Genomic DNA, 17,447 nt, shown 5'->3' with positions numbered 1-17,447 from the left:
CTTCCCAGATTTAAAATGGTGTAGAAATTTTACAAAGCAATAGCTGTAAAATATTTTACCTGGACAGTTCTATGAACATTATCCACTTGAAGAGATAACACCGCTGAAGCCAAATTCCATTGACCGGTTACACAAAATTTTCTCCCGTTGACTTCCACCTGTTGTGACACAAGGATATCATTACCATAAGCCCAGACAAGAAGCACAACTCAAGTTCATCACTGCATACAAAAGAGGAAGCACCATATTTTCTGCCACAAAAGGCAGACTTTGTCAACACTGTCTTTTTAGCATTGCTGAGGAAAAATGAAACACATTTCTGGAAGCTAGCTGTGGAAAATGTTAAATAATTTGTACAAAATGTTATGGACTTTGACACCTCAGAGTCAGAGCTAGAGGCTGAACCTGAGCAACCTGATTCAGCAGGCCACCAGCCTCATGAGTTGGCAGAAAATTGCCACATGGGATGGACTCAGCAGGTATAGGAGGAATCAGGCAATTAGGGGCCCGAACCTGCCAGACGACCTAGTTCCAGGATGCATCAACAGCTTCAGAGAGTCAAGCATAAGCACTCTGCTCATGTCCTCTCCTCATTCTTAATATCTACATGAAGCCATTTGCATGAAGTCATCCATCAGAATGTGGTTAGGTATAATTATACCTCACAAAGGTTCCAACATTCAAAACTAAGCCATATCTGTACCCAGTCTACTTAAAAACAGCTGCTGACAGTGGCCTATCTTTTATTGAAAACCATATGCCAACCTAAACTCTCCATTTCTATACCTTTGATTTCTGCTGTTCCTTGACTCTTGATGTTTAAATTTGGACAAGTTGAGTAAGCTTTCTGGTATTCTACTCTTGGATTGTTGTGGGTTATGATTATTTTTTTAAACGCATGATCCATTTGATTCTAGGCTAAAATCTCTAACCATTTAGGAAAGCCTTCACTCTCCCATGGTTTATTTAGAAAAAATACGCATTTTTCTAATTGTTCAAATATTAGTATTAAAACATTAATTAACCAGAGCAAAATTTATTGAGTTTAAAAGCTGGGAAACCTAGTAAGTCATATGATGTAGTTTAAAAATAAATAACAAAAAGGCTGTAGAATTTTCAAACAATCACCACAGGAAGCAACTGGCAAGCTACTGCATTGTAGTTCTTGGAAACTGTCTGCTACTGAGGTGGGTACATGTTGTAGAATATTTATTAACCAACCATGACATGAGATCATCTACTAGGATGGCAAGGGAACCAATTCGGGAGAAGAAATTGCCAAGAGAGAGAAATCAGAAAGCCAATCAGATGAAGACAGAATCAGCAGCCTGAATATTAAGAGAACTTGCACTATTGGTTAAGAGTCTAGAAGGGGTCTGATCCTCACATGTTATTCTCCATGCACTCTAGTTTCCTCTAACTTATACTCTATCTCCAATTCTGGGACAGTGAACATACAGTACACTCAATGCTCCAAGCCTCTGATCGAGCAGTGAGGGCTAGGTTGTTTCTGTGAAAATTTCCCTAGTGGTCTTAGTAAGAGACATGGATAATTGAATAGTATAAACAGGGAATATTCCTAGTAACTAATTTCATCCATTGAAAACACTCTATAACAAATGAACAGGATATGTATTAGGTCATTCCAAAAGTTAGACTGAGCTAATAAGAATGTAAGTATTGGAAATCTATTTGTGGACTTAATATAGTTGATATAGTTTGACTAAATAGAAATAATAAATAAACACACTGCATTTTAATTACTTTAGAACAATACATTATGAACCCCTACTTTTGTACATTTCTTACTGGCACTTGGATAAGATCAACTTACAAAATTCAAATTTTTCCCATAGCGTACTCTGAGGTTTAACACATTTTTTTGTATCAGATTCAACTTTGAGAAATCTATCTTTGCCTCACCTTCTCAAATAGACATTTGTTGCTAAAATGCTAGAAATAATACTGGGAAGTCTGATGTTGTATTTCTCTTTTCTAAAAGTTGTAATGTAAAAGCTCACAATTTCTAGACTAAGGGCATTTGACTGGTAAGTCACTTATCAGGCAATCTTTTTATTTACATTTAAATGCAATTTAAATTAAAAAGCATTAATACTCTTCAATAGTTGCTTTTCTATTACATTCTGAGGCCTGTAAAACTGGCCTTGGGAAGGCACTTGAAATTGAATAACAGTTCTTCTACTTTCCCTGTTGCCCATCCTTGCTATTTAGCATAAATTAGGTTGTTTGGATTTGCTATCTTACTTCAAAGTATCAAACATACAAAGGTTGAAGTTGAATCTCTGAAAGAAAGAACACTTCAGTGAAACAACACTAAAACATTACTTTTTATGGAAAAATCCATTATTCAATTAAATGTTCCGATTCATACACAGGACACCAAGCTTAATAAAAATTCTCATTAGAAAAAAATGTTATGAACATTCTTCATAGGCTAAACTATGTTTTAAAAAGACTTTATGTTGAGGGCAGCTTTGTAAAAAAAGTAAGACCACAGTCATATCAAGGTTAACCCAATTAGTAATTTTTTTAAAGATAAAGGAAGTAAGTAACCCTAATCTGGTGCCAAATTCTTCCAGGGTGTGCACACCTTTTCCTCTGCACTTACGTAAGTTGGAAAACTGAATGTTCCAAATAGTTTATGGAAATGTTTTCACACTAGCTTTTTATCAATTCAATACACGAAAAGTAAAACACATCAAAGTACCTACCACAAAACAATGAGGGAACAATATTTAATAAAATTAAGAACTGCTGACTTGTTTTATCTGATACGAAAAGGAAAAATACTTATTGCAAATCACTTAAATCTAGTTAATCTTCCATTGTCAAAGACATGAAAGTAAAAGGCTCAGGGTTATTCACTCATTCAAAACACCCACATTGTTCACAATACATTAGTCTGAGAAATAGAAAGAAAATATTTATTATATACAGAGAAAAGATTCTATCTGAGCTATTAAAACAAACTGGCAGTTGGTGATGTTACTGGTACGAATGTTAAGTGTTCTATAGAAAATGCTTCTTTCTGCTCCCACAAATTATATTCTGGGGCAACCAAGAGAACCTTCCAAAGAGAAACTTCAGGTAGTGGAAAAAGCAAAAGCCACATGCTGGTGGCTTCAAGCTGCCACAGCAGTGCCTTACCAATATTATAGGAGCTGCCAGTTTGTGTCTTAGGCCAGGGGTCCCCGGTCCGTGGACCAGTACCAGGCCATGGCATGCAAGCAAGCAGCAACCAAACAAGGAAAGCCTCAGGATGCAGGCAGCACACAAACCCATGCCCCGTCTGGTCCGCGGAAAAAACTGTCTCCCTGTAACCGGTTCCTGGTGCCCAAAACGTTGGGGACCTCTGTCTTAGGCACTAGCTCTATTCTGTTCACAGAAAAGTTATCAAGAAATTATCAGAAAACTAATGTTTTAATATCTGCCCAGTATTGTTGTAAAATTCACAAATGGAAAATAAATTGGACTCATACTGAGCAGGTGTGCACAAATATCTTGAAGCGCGACTCCATGTTTCCTTATAACGGAATCGGTGTACCTCTACAGCTATCACAAGATTTTACCACTCAAAAGGAGAACATTATTTCCCTGTAGCTTGCAATGTTTTCTGAGCAGCCACTCAGATTCTTTATGCTCCCAAATTTAAAACTATTTAAAATAAGGTTATCAGAGCAATACTGATGGTTCCAAAACATACCAAAACTGCTACTCCTGCACGTAGAGACTGGTATATTCTCAAATGCTACAGCATGGTTTCTTCTTTTGGCTAAAATTAATCTTTCTCTCTGTAGGATTGGCCCCAGTAGTATTTGGAGATAATTTCTTTATGGCTTAAAAGAGTCTTAGATAAAACTCATCTACTGGGCTTCTCTATGGAATTTCTGTGCTCAGTGTCTTTTGAAAATGCTAGAACTGCCCTCAGACAATAACTTGGAACATGGATCTCCAAAGATCCACACTAGAGCCCTGAAAATGGGCTCCCGCACGTCTGAAAGATTGGATCCTGCAACTGGAATGGGACAACTTACTATAGCCAACTCGCTATTGCCAACTTGCCATGGTCAAGTCACCACGACCAACTTACCGTGGCCAACTCACTTCAGGACAACTCGCAGTGGGACAATTTAACAATTCTATTTAATTATTTTAAATAAATAAATAAATATTTTAATTTTTGCAATTCACATGTCATTTTGTCCCTCCTTTTGCATCCTTTCTTTAATGATTCTAGTCCACCATTTCTCTGATATTAGTGTAAATCTTGTTCTGCAGCAAGCTAGCTGTGGCGAGTTGTCCTGCAGTGAATACGCTGCGGCAAGTTGGCCATGGCAAGCTAGCCGTAGTTAAGTTGGCTGTGGTGAGTTGGCCGTGGCAAATTGGTCATGGTGAATTGTCATAGACTCGCCTGCAACATTATCCTGGGACACCTATATTCCCCTTTATTATACTGGACCTCATTCTTACCAACACAGAAGAAGTGATCAAAGGGATTGAAGCTGTGGGAACTTTAGGGGAGAGTGACCATATCATATTAGAATTCAATATAAAACTGACACAACCAAGAGAACATAATAAATCAGTGCCTTAGACCAGGGGTATCAAACTGCCGGCCCACGGGCCAGAGGCATCACAAGAAGTCGCGCCCACCCCATTGCCGGCAATGGCAAAACAGTCCTGATTTGTTGCGTGACGTCATGTGACATCGTGAGTATGACATGTCTGACTTAGACTTTAAAAGAGCTGATTTTAACAAACTCAGAGAGAGCTTGGGAAGGATCCCAGAGATGAAAACGTTAAAGGGGAAATCGACTCAAGAAGCTTAGAAACTCTGAAAAATGTGATTATAAAAACCCATTCCAGTTCAATAACAATGAAAAAGGAAAACAAGAAAACCTAGAAAAAAATAGCATGGTTGCACAACCACAGACCAACTGAGAGAAAAAAAGGATAAATACAAAAATTGGAAAGAGGAACACATAACTGAGGCAGAACACCAACAAACAGTCTGAACCTTCTAATTTGAACTTAAGAAAGCTAAGGATTTGAAGGAAGTAAGACTTGCAACAAATGTCAAAAACAATAAAAAGATTTTTTTTCAACACATAGGGAAAAAAAGTCAAAGAAAAAATAGGACTAATAGGACAAGATTTGGGCAACAGAGAGAAAGCAGAACTACTCCATACTTTGCATTTGTCTTCATGCAAAAAGAAAACACAACTCAACTTACCAAAACAGACAAGTAAATGACAAGTTAGGAATGCAAATTAAGATAAGCAAAAATAAGATAAGGGAACATTTCTCAGCTCTAGAAAGATTCAAATCACCAGGTCCTGATGGACTACATCCCAGAGTTCTGAAGGAACTGGCAGACGTAATTTTAGAACCATTGAAACATATCTTTCAAAGTCTTGGAGCACTGAGGAACTATCTAAGGATTGGAAAAGAGCTGATGTGGTTCCCATCTTCAAAAAAACAAAAAAAGGGGGGGGGGAACCAGATCCAGGAAATTAAAACCAACCAGCCTGACATCAATACCTGGGAGCAGGGAGCAGCCATCCAGAACACATATGGGTAATCTCTCATCCTCTCCTTATCTGGGAAGTTTCCAAGGAACTAGTTAATGGTCTTCACTGAAGCCATTAGCTCTGCTTTCTCAGAGCTGCTTTTAGTTTGTTATACCTCCCCCAGAAGTTCCCCATTTACTGCTACTTCTTTCAGGCAAGGATTCACAAATTAACCACTTGTGCCTAGTCCTGTAGTCCCTATAGCCATATAGAGCTACAAAGGTGACAATCAATACCTTGAATTGCACCCAGAAAGAAACTGGAACACTGTACAGTTTCAGCAGCAAAGTTCGTTGCATTGAACAGTGTGTACTGTACTTCAGTCCTCCAAAGAGTTAGGCATAACAACCACAGGTTTCACTGGCAATTTCCTTCATAACTGGATAAAACTGTAATAGGATTTTCAAAACTGTAACAGATATTCTCTAATTGTTTGCTCACTTATTTTACAGGGGTCTTTGGTGCTTTCTGAGGTTGGTTGTTTTCTTGCAGATGTTTTATCATCCAAACCTAACACAAACAGAAGTAGCCACTTTCCACCTCAGCAATAGGTACGCAAATTACCAGCCTTCAGTGAAGTACCGGAACTGTATTTTACAATATAATAACCACCACTCAAATGGTTGATGTCCAACTCTGCCAGACAATGCATATCATCTCTGGCACATTGCATCCCACTCCTATGCACTTAGCGATACCATACTGCCCCACATCAGAAGACAACAAGCTCTCATTCGGCTATGGTCAAGGATGCTGAACAACAAGGCCCTCCCTATTCACCAGGACAATGCACAGCCCATCACAAGATTGAAATCCTGTAGGGCAGCTTGGAAAGCAGCTATTCACTTAACATCTTCCCAGTTCATCACCGAGAATGCCTGGAGAGAGGAACGGGCCAAGGTACCTCACCATTAATGATCCCTCTACCAAGCCACCTGATTTTGACCTGCCTTGCTCTGTCTGGACAAAATTGAACATAATTAGGTGTGATACTGAAAGAGGTGCCTCCACCCCATATCAGTGGGGATGAAAAGATTTCCCTTGTTGCAACTGTGGTGCTGATATGCAAACTATTAAACATATTGTGCAAGGTTGCCTAGGACAAGCATTCTCTGGTTCCCTAGAAGATCTGCACAAAGCAATACCAGAGGCAATCATCTGGATAGCTAAACTGAACATCCAGTTATGAGGCCACTGCCATAACCCACATAGAAGTTTTACTTATAATTATGTGAACTGTGTATATATGTTTACTTCTTTTTTATCATGTTCTCATCATATGCTAAAAAATAATAATTACCCAAAGTAGGTATCATCATCAGTGCACTGATGATGTTACCTAGTTTAGGTAATTAAATGTCTGCAAGAAAACAAGCAAGTTCAGAGAGCTTCATTTCAAACCTAAGCTACGGATATTATCCTTTATTAGTCACCTATTTTAAATGTAACATATTGCAAGCATTTGTTTACACAGGTAGTCCTCAACATATACCACAATTGAGCTCAGGAATTTGGTCATAAGTCATAGTGGTCTTAAATCACCATGTGACCAGACTAAATTTTATGAATATTTTTACAATGATCATTGTGTGATCATTAAGCAAATCATATAATCATAAGTCCAAATCTAGTTTATTCAAATGGTTTTGTCAGAAAACAGCACAAATAGTAGCAAAATGCATTCATTTGACTGTGGGATGCTGCAGCTGGTCATAAATGCAAGCCAGCTGCCACAAGCCTGAAATGTGATCACATGACTGTGGGGTTGCTAACGCAGTCATAACTTTGAAGATGAGTCGTAAGTAACTTTTTTTCAAGCCCATCTTAAGATGTCAAAGGGTCTCTAAGAGACCAATCATCAATCAAGGACCACCAATAGATGAATGTAATCAAAAGAAGCTAGAAAAGTTTTACTCCCTAAAAAAATTATATGAAAACTCATTAGGATTTTGTTATCACATTAAAGGATGCAATTATAGAAGAACAAGCATCAATCAGAAATTATAGGTAATGCCACTCAAACATTTAATATGCTTTAAGTAGGCATTGTTTTAATTATGAAATCATACCCTGCACTTTGTGTAATTTATATTCCCAATTGTATTCAAATGACTATAAAAACTATTACATTTATGTTAATCATCCACTTACTAATTACTCTATAATTTAACCCTTTTGCTTTCATACTTATATGCTAATTACTCACACTTCCTTTGAATTAGCCTATTTGTTATTATTCTTTTCCAATCCTCTTGATACAGAACTATCAGCCCCAGGCTTATTGCTAACATTTCAGGACAATATCTTATAAAATCTCTTTCCCTTTGTTTCTGCAGTACGGGTAGTCCTTGACCTACGACCAAATTGAGCCTAAATTTCTGTTGCTAAGTGAGACATTTGTTAAGTGAGTTTTACTCCATTTTACAACTTTTCTTGCCACAGTTAATCACTGCAGATATTAAGTTAGTAACAAGGTTGTTAAATGAATCTCACTTCCCCATTGACTTTGCTTGTCAGAAGGTTGTAAAAGGGGATTACCTGACCCCAGGACACTTTATCCGCCATAAATATGAGTCATTTGCCAAGTGTCTGAATTTGATCACATGACCATGGGGATGCTGAAATGGCCATAAGTGTGAAAAATGGTCATAAGTCACTTTTTTCAGTGCCATTGTAACTTTGAACAGTCACTAAATGAACGGTTGTAAATCGAGGACTATCTGTAATTCTGATAATTAAAGATACCTTACAGAGTGATGTTTATTTAATATTTGTTGTGTTTATTACAAGAAACACAAGTTTTCTTTATTCAGAAGAAAACTGAATCTTCTTTAAAATGCTTTATACACATGTCCAAAATAGTGTGTGCTTGTGTGCATATCTCTCTCTCTCTCTGTGTGTGTGTGTGTGTGTGTGTGTGTGTGTGTAGATATATATATATAGTTATATTTTCTTGGAAAGCAGGGTACATTTTTGATGGTTATAAAATCTCAGTGTCATATGATCACCGTTTACAAACTTCATACCTAGCTTCCAACCAGCAAAACCAGTGGGGAAGCTGGCAGGAAGTCACAAGTCATGGTCACATGATGTTGCACTTAATGACAGAGTTGACAGTCGGTAAGTGAAGGCTACCTACATGCAATATGGTTTATTGCTGACATTGTTCCGTTATTTTTCTTTACAAAATCAAGGCTCTCCAGTAAGTAAATAGTATGTTATTTTCATTGAATAAAAATAATTAGAGAAGTCTAAGACAATTTGTATTGTATTGTTGTGTCTTAGTAATTTTTGAAAGAAAGGGAAAAAAGAGGAAATTAAGCATTTAACATAAAAAGATTATTTTGCTACTTGCTAAATGTCATAATAAAACAGATCAAAGACCTGAAATTTATATGTTAAAATCTTTTATGCATGGTCAGATATTATAATAAATAAACTGTGATCAATTTTGTGAACCTCCACAAAATGCAGTCAACTATAACTACATTTAATGAATTATGCCAGAAACCTGACAATGATTTGGTTTTCAATCTTCCAAAATATATTTCCTGAAGAGAAAAAAGGGACACACTGAGCAGAAAGTTACAGACATCATTTTAAAAAAAGATGCTAGATTGCAACATATTCTTGGTATGATTAGTTTCTACTGCAAAAAATACTTTATATATTGCATGCTGTATTTAATTGTTTTAGTCTATGACTGTACCTAAATTATTTTGACAAATGCAATACTATGTAGTTTAAGTATGTTGTTAAAAATTAGGCAGTAGCTCTGTTTTAGAGAGGCCATCAACTGTTTCTTTGTTTTTCTTGTTTGAATACATTTGAAAAGATTGAAAAGAATAAATTGAAAATTATCTAATGAAATTGCCCACACATTTAGGGACCTCATCATATAAAATAGTTGATATTGTTCATGATCCAGTGATGATCACTTCCTTAAATGGCTTGGCTGTAAGGAGGAAAGTTAATTAAAATAATATAAAACGACTTTTCTGACATCACTTTACATGATGCTTTATTTACAGAATGAAGAAAATGTAAGAATGTGTCTACTAAATGAAACTGCTGAGTATTAGAGGCTATTTTTTTAAAAAAAAACATGTATCTGACTTTTCTGTAATTTCACAGATCTTTGTTAAAAGGAAAATTTCATACTCATAAAATAGATACTGTTCTAAGAGAATGAGCTTTGATGACTAAGAAAAGTGAGGTTTCTGGCTTTGAAACTGCTAAGAATGAATTTCAATCACTACATTATTCTCTTCTTTTTAAATATTGTGATAATAAATCACAAAGGATATTTTATCAAAATTCTCTCATAAATGTGAAATTTATCATGGTCAGCACACACTATGCTCTATTTTTTTTAGAAAAATCAAGTACAAACTCCTTTCATCTTCTTGTATCTTTTTGCAAGCTTTAGATTCCAGATGCTCAGATGTTGCTGAGAAATCACCCTGAATATGAGTCTTGATATTTTAACTTAGATTACAAGATGAAAACCAATCAGAACTTTAAATACTGATATTCCTCATTTCCACATAAATTAATGTACGTGGTGGAATTGAAAGAGCCTAAGATGAAGAGCTGATCTTTTTCCTCCTTTAGTATTTATTTTTACTTATATCGCCACGCCTCTTGCCAAGTCTACTAATTCTTCCTAGACTGATTTTTATATATATAAAATAGTTTATATATATATATATATATATATATATATATATATATATATATATATATATATAGTTATAAATAAATATATAATATATATAAATATAAATATATATAAATAGTTAACATTTGACATATATATATATATATGTATGTATATATACACACATATATATATACACATATACATACACACACACACACACACACACACACACACACACACACACATATATATATATATATATATATATATATATATATATATAGAGAGAGAGAGAGAGAGAGAGAGAGAGAGAGAGAGAGAGAGAGAGAGAGAGAGAGAGAGAGATTAGAGTAGTGTTCCTCAAACGTGGCAACTTTTAAGTTATGTGGACTTCAACTCCCGGAATTCCCACAGCCAGCCATGAGAAAGAAGCTGGCAACAGTCATAACATCTGATCTGACTAGATGTGTGTTATTTGTATTCAGCTACTATAAGGCTGTCTCCATAAATGAGCCTACTGTGTGAGAAACATGTAACTGATCTTCCCTACCTAGTATATCAACATCTTCTACTTTTACCAACGGTCAGATATTGATGAGTTCTTCAACAAAGCTGGGCTTTCTTAATAACAACAGTTGTATAAACATAAGGTTCTCTTTGTTAAAGAGAAACAGACATCAAAAAGCAGTAAAACATGGAGCCTTAAACCCCTTTTTGTTTGAAAAAAATGTGTTTGAACTGAGGTGTTTCTAGTTATGGGTGAATGCAATGAGAATTCAGCTGCAACAAATAGGCAACCATTCCCTATGAAGGACTAATTAGATCCATCTGAGAAACTATGTCTACACTGCTTTACACATTTCAAAAAAGAAAGCTCTGCTCTAGTCTTTTGAAAAGGCTACATCAAAACAGTTAGTCACAGCTGATGCACATCTAGTCAGTATAGTAGTTTTATTTTATTTTCATTCTATAAAGCCTTAAGAGCCACATTAAAGTCATGGTAATAAGCCTGTCTTGCTCTGAGAAAGGCAATGAAATTCAGAGCAAAGAAAGCAAGCTTTGGCAGCATAATTCTGAGAAATTTCCCCACTGGGCAGATTTTAGAGATTCCAAAACAAGATGAAATAGCTCACACATCAGACATGTTCTATCAATGAAACAATTAAAAATGAAGAGCTAATATTCAGGATACAGAGAGTTAACTATTTCTTTGGCAGATTTATGTCTGGTACTTCAACTTTATCATGGAAATGCTAATAGATATAATTGAGTATGGGCAAACCAGCAGCAGGAGTTCACGGTTATAAGCTATGACTTCAAAGCAGATGGTCACAGTCTACCTACTGTGCAATTATGTGTGTCTCATTTATTTCAGTGATGCCAAACATTTGGATTGGCATAGCCAGTGTGGGCTTACAGCAGAGTTCAGATGTTTGCTAACACTGGGACCTGAAACTAAAGGACCTAGCAATAAAAACAATATCTTCTTGCAAGATTCAAAATACATTAGGAATAACCATCAAGAAGCTACTGCTAAAGCTTTCCCTAAAAGATAGGTCTATGGCCATAAGCCAGGAATGGCATGGGGTAGAACTCATTTTGGTTCCTCTAATGAGAAAAATAAACATTACTAACCCCAAAAAGACATAAAACAAAGAGTAATAAAAGAATTTTAAAAATACATTTTACCACAGATTATTTTCATTGAATGAGCTGAACTCTTCTAATAAGAGGTCTACTCCATATGATGAGCCTGCAGCAGAAGTAAAATAAGAAAGAGCAAGAGCCATATCCCTTGGCCATATGAACTAGAAAGAAAGGAGCCAAACACCCCCTATTTCTAGGACATTCTGACTGAAGCTCCATAGTAGACTCCAGAAATGTACAGAGATAAAAAAGAAGTATTCACTTTCATTGAATGTCCCAGAATTCCAGTATTTTTATAACATATTTTACAATTAATACCAAATCATCTAAAATTATGCCAATATATGTCCATAAGAACAATTGATAAGAAAAATAAACAGAAAAAAACCACTTGGGGCAACAATTAAAAAAGTAGATAATTTATATAGTAGAAAATAGAGAGCCGGTTAGGATAAATGAAAAACAATTCCCCTTAATTGTCTTTCTAGGCACTTGAGAAAAGTGTGTGTCTGTGTATTACATAACATTCTGTCCTTTAGGCAGAAGCAAATAACAGATTGGACTCAATTGGATTTTGGTGTGTTGTCCTTGGTCTTGGATCTGATATCGATCTTGCCCAACTAAAATTATAATCTTCTAACCTAGCATATGAATCAGGGGTCTTCAAACTTGGCTCTTTTATGACGTGTGGACCAACTCCCAGAATTCCTCAATCAGCATGCCTGGCTGAGGAATTCTGGGAGTTGAAGTCCACAAGTCATAAATAGGCCAAGTTTGAAGACTCCTGATAAATATCCTGATAGATTCAGGATAATGATTCTGAATACCGTATATAATTTCAGTGTGTAAGATTGGCTGTATATACAGTAATACTTTTAATATTTATTTCCTCACACTCATTTAGTCCCGCTAATGCGAACAGGAAGTCTTATACAAGGTTGGACTAAGATCCATATTTAAAGAACAACAATGAAGAAAGATGAGAAAAAAAATAACAATTATGGTTAGAAGGTGCATTTAATCAACAAGGTCACTAAAGCAATGCAAGTGGACGTAAGATTTCAAAATAATATGGTAAGTGTGAAGAATTAGAAACAAAATGTGCTTCAAAAGAAAATATTTCAACACAGTATACATATTTATGTGGAATAAATATTTCTGGAGAACATACAAGTTTGTCAACTAATCAAAATGGATTACCTGAAGCAAAACATCACAATGAAACTATTTCAAGCTATAATAATAACTTTAATTTTAAATTTTTATTTCAAGCTGGTGCTTTCATAAAAGCAGTGAATTATTTCCTGATGTGGTAAGATGGCATCTGAAACTTTTCCCTAGACTGTATCTGCAAATATAACTGTTCCTTATTTTGATTTCCAGGCACAAAGCAATATAAAGCTTATTGGAAGTAAACTCACTGAAGAAATGATTCCTCCGCATTCCATATCAGAACATACCAGGTGTGACTGAAGGGACAGTAAAAAGACAAAAGCACAAAGCAAAAACTACTCTGAATTCTAAGTTGGAAGTACAATACGTGGAGCTAAAAATCTCAATTTATTTCCAAGATATCAGGAGGGAACCAAAATGAATATGTTTCCAGTTTCCCCATTGAGATATATATATACAGTGATGGGATTCAAGTATGTGAACAACCAGTTCTCTGTGTGGATGCTGCTTCCGGAAGTCCATTCTGGGCCTGGGCAACAAAAAATTAGCTACCGGTTCTGCCGAAGTGGTGCGCACCAGCTGAATCTCAACCCTGCATATATACAGCAAAGAGGAAAATAAACCAAACCAATATTGAGAGAGCAAAACTGAGTTGGGAGAGGGAACTCCACAATTATTTATATTTATTCTTTTGTTCCTCACTAAAGAGTCTCCACTGTGGAGCAAAATATAGAACAATATAATTCTAAGAACTAAATCTTTTATATATTGCTTATATATATATTCAGCTGTTGTACTCAACATGTAAAATCATGTATGTACTAACAATAGACAACCACTATATGTATCTATGTTTTTACCTTTACCTATTAGTTTTGCTCCAAATTTAAAATAATTTGTTCTGTAAATTATCTCAAGAAGGAAGTATGTTGACATCATTTCAAAGCTAAATTACTCTCTACAAATTAGCTTTTTGAAAGATCAGGGTAGCCCATAGAGCTCACAATGAATGGAATAATTGCAAATTAAGAAACTGACTTTAAGGAAGGACATATACAGGTAGTTGATTTAGGACAAAAATTGGGACTGGAACTAGTGTTGCCAAGTAATATCTGGTAGCCCCTGCCACCTCCCGACAACCAGGTCAATGTGGAAGACAGGAAGTTGCAAATACCAGATGCTCGCAAGCAGGCAAGTAGGTTCTGCCAGATAGGGAAGGGCACACAAGGGTGCAAGGAAGGTGTGGCAAAGTTTGGGGAGGGTCCACAAGATGATGAGTTAGTACATGTAAACCCATGTGCATTCTGAAACACCTTTTTCTATTTGAAGCTATTAAGAGAGCAAATGTCCTAGGTGGGAGGAGGGCTCAAATGGGGAATTAACATGGACTTGTTGAGTAAAAACATAAGACAGCAAGGTCTGACACCCCTCCCCCCCACCTTGAATGCCTTTGAGATTTATCTAGTCTGCCAATCTGGGAAGATTCCTGTGAAGTAGGCATAGAACAATAAAGCAGCTAGTTTGAACTCTATACAGGTAGTCCTTAACTTACAATTATAATTGAGCTCAAATTTTCTGTTGCTAAATGAGACATTTGTTAAGGGCATTTTGCCCTTAACATGGTTATTAAGTGAATCTGGCTTCCCCATTGAGTTTGCTTATCAGAAAGGCACAAACGGTGATTGTATGACCCTGGGACACTGCAACCATCATAAATATGAGTCAGTTATCAAGAATTTTAATTGTGTGATTATGGGGGCACTGCAACAGTCATAAGTGTGAAAAATGTTCATAAGTTGCTTTTTTCAGTGCTGTTGTAACTTTGGTTACTAAACATACTATTATAAGTCAAGGACTACCTGTATATGTGGGTCTGGTTGTTCATGCCTGACATGTACATTTATTCTGACATGTTTTTGATGATTACATTCCATTACATAAGATGCTTTTGATGAAATTGATCTAAAACCTTAAATCAAAAAACACTTAATATACTTTACAATGCAACAAGATTTATAGTTGATTTCCTAAAAACAGATCAACAGAAATATCCCTTTCTGGAAACTATTCAGATGCTTTTATTCTTCAGTCTAAATCTTGGAAATTTAATCAAATATACCACACAATTACAAAATGCTATTTATTACAATAGTGAGAATACTTACAAAGAAAATGGATTCTTGACAAGAAGCTACAACTGCATGAGTTGTGTCTCCAAGCTGAATACATAATTCCCAGTTTTTTGTGTTAGGTTTGGCAAGGGAAACCCTAAAACAAAACAAGGTAACATATTATAAATAGCTTCGATTTGGTTACGTAATTAAGCTAGCTAAGTTAGTGCTTTTTAATTGTAAAGAGAAAAGTGAGGAATCTGCTTCTTCAAACTCCACTTTATTAATGCTAGTTGGGGGTGGTGGTCAAGTATGTTATAGTCTTTGGTCTTACAGGTTTGTGAGGGAGGCTTATACTCAGTCTTGAAACAAGATCCTAAATACTTTAGTCTGACATGACATAATGGCAGCTTCTGGGCAGGTGTATCTACATTCTAATTCTCCTGAGAGTTAGAGCTGCTCTGTAAATAAGCAATGTCAGAAATATTGTGCTCCTACTGAGGATTTATCTTAAAACATAAACAAACTGAACTATTTTCTTATTAATAAAAACAACAACAAAACTGCAGTAATGGTTTTCAGTGTTAAAATATAGAAATGTACGTAATATTTCCAATGGTCCTTAATGTAAATTCACTGGTTCTTTGAAAACAGATCAAATTACAAATTTTAAGAAAAAGAAGCAACATTTGAGTATATTTCTGGAAAGAAATCTTCAAAGAACAAGAAGCATATAAATGAGTTTAGATCAATATACAAATCAGTAATATACAAGATTTCTAAAATAAAAATTTCACAGAATTACTAGTCTCCCAATGCAAAAATTGTATTTTTCAATAACTACCTTTACAATCATACCAAAGAGCTTGTCTTTTCATACTGTCCTTAAAGTGCATTCTGCTATGATGTTCTTGACATCTGACAATTTTTAGGCTATGCCAGCTGCTTACCATGCTAATCATAATTTCACATTGTTACCCTATGCTCTCTTCCATCCTTTTCATTTGGCTACCTGTTCATTATCATAATTGGCCCCACTTTTCTCCTTGAGTTCCTCTCCTGTGATTGTATGCCCTTGTTATAACTCAACATATGTTTAGTGATTTCATTACACTAGAAGGCTATCTCTTTTCAGTTCTCTACAAATACTACAAATAATCCTATACCATGCTATTTTACTTAATTACATCTATAGAAAAGGAAGCCTGGTGAACTTAATCCCATTTAGGAAGATATGTCATCAAGAAACTTCCTGACAACCAGAAACCTAGACAACAAACAAGTAATAATAATGGAACTGAATTCTTGATGTATGCAAATTAAAACTATAATTTGTATAAAACAATCAATCTTAAACTGTAACAACAAATTCATAGATTTAAAAGACTCAGCATCCTAGATATATCAAATTTTATTGAATTTATTATGCAAGGTTAATTGTTCAGTACAGTAGATTCATGACATATCTAAGCTACAACTCCTTATATCTTCAGTTTAAAACACATACAAGTAGTCCTCGACTTACAACAGTTCATTTAGTAATCATTCAAAGTTACAATGGCACTGAATAAAGTGGCTTATGACTGTTTTTCACACTTATAATCGTTGCAGCATTCCCCATGGTCATGTGATCAAAATTCAGATGCCTAGTGGTTCACATTTATGACGGTCGCAGTGTCCCGGGGTCATGTGATCAGCTTTTGTGACCTTCTGACAAGCAAAGTCAACAGGGAATCCAGATTCACTTACCAACCATGTTACTAAGTTACTAATCCAACAATTCTCTTAACAACCGTGGCAAGAAAAGTCATAAAATGGGGCAAACTCACTTAACAAATGTGTCACTTAGCATCATACATTTGGTCGTATGGCCATTATGTCAATTGTGGTCGTAACTCAAGGACTATCTGTATGACTTACTATAATGGAGCTTGCCATTATGGTCACACATTATGGTAAAGTGGGTTACCCATGTGAGCAACTCGATTTTACGTCCCTTTTTGCAGTAGCCGTTTAAGCAAACTTGATGGCTGTAAAGTGAAAGCTGCGGTCTTTAAGCAACCAATGGTTCACTATGGGCCAGTTTTGCTAAAAACTGGAAGTAAATTCCATTTTTTAACAAAACCAGTCACATAATTGCAAGATGCTGCAAGAGGCCATAAATGCAGGCTAGATAACCAGGTGCCCAACATGCAATCACTGCTGGGTTGTTGGAAGGGGGTGTTGGAAGTTCAGAAGAGTTCAAACTATTTAACTGTCAGT

At 35.7% G+C, this 17,447-nt stretch overlaps 1 protein-coding gene across 1 annotated transcript in view; it reads right to left on the bottom strand.

The window, feature by feature from the left end:
• PCCA (propionyl-CoA carboxylase subunit alpha) overlaps positions 1-17,447 on the bottom strand; it is a gene marked incomplete at its 5' end in the record, with an annotated part of 236,024 nt that overhangs the window by 69,539 nt on the left and 149,038 nt on the right. The window contains 3 exons of the mRNA XM_083361299.1: positions 60-158; positions 13,323-13,370; positions 15,240-15,342. Coding sequence (XP_083217425.1) covers positions 60-158; positions 13,323-13,370; positions 15,240-15,342 — 250 coding nt within the window. The remainder of the gene's footprint in view (positions 1-59; positions 159-13,322; positions 13,371-15,239; positions 15,343-17,447) is intronic.

Source organism: Vipera ursinii (genome assembly GCF_947247035.1).
Source record: "Vipera ursinii genome assembly, chromosome: 4".
In the NCBI taxonomy this organism is placed as follows: Eukaryota; Metazoa; Chordata; class Lepidosauria; order Squamata; family Viperidae; genus Vipera; species Vipera ursinii.
The sequence above is the reverse complement of the archived record's forward strand: the minus strand, read 5'-3'. Positions and strand labels throughout refer to the sequence as shown.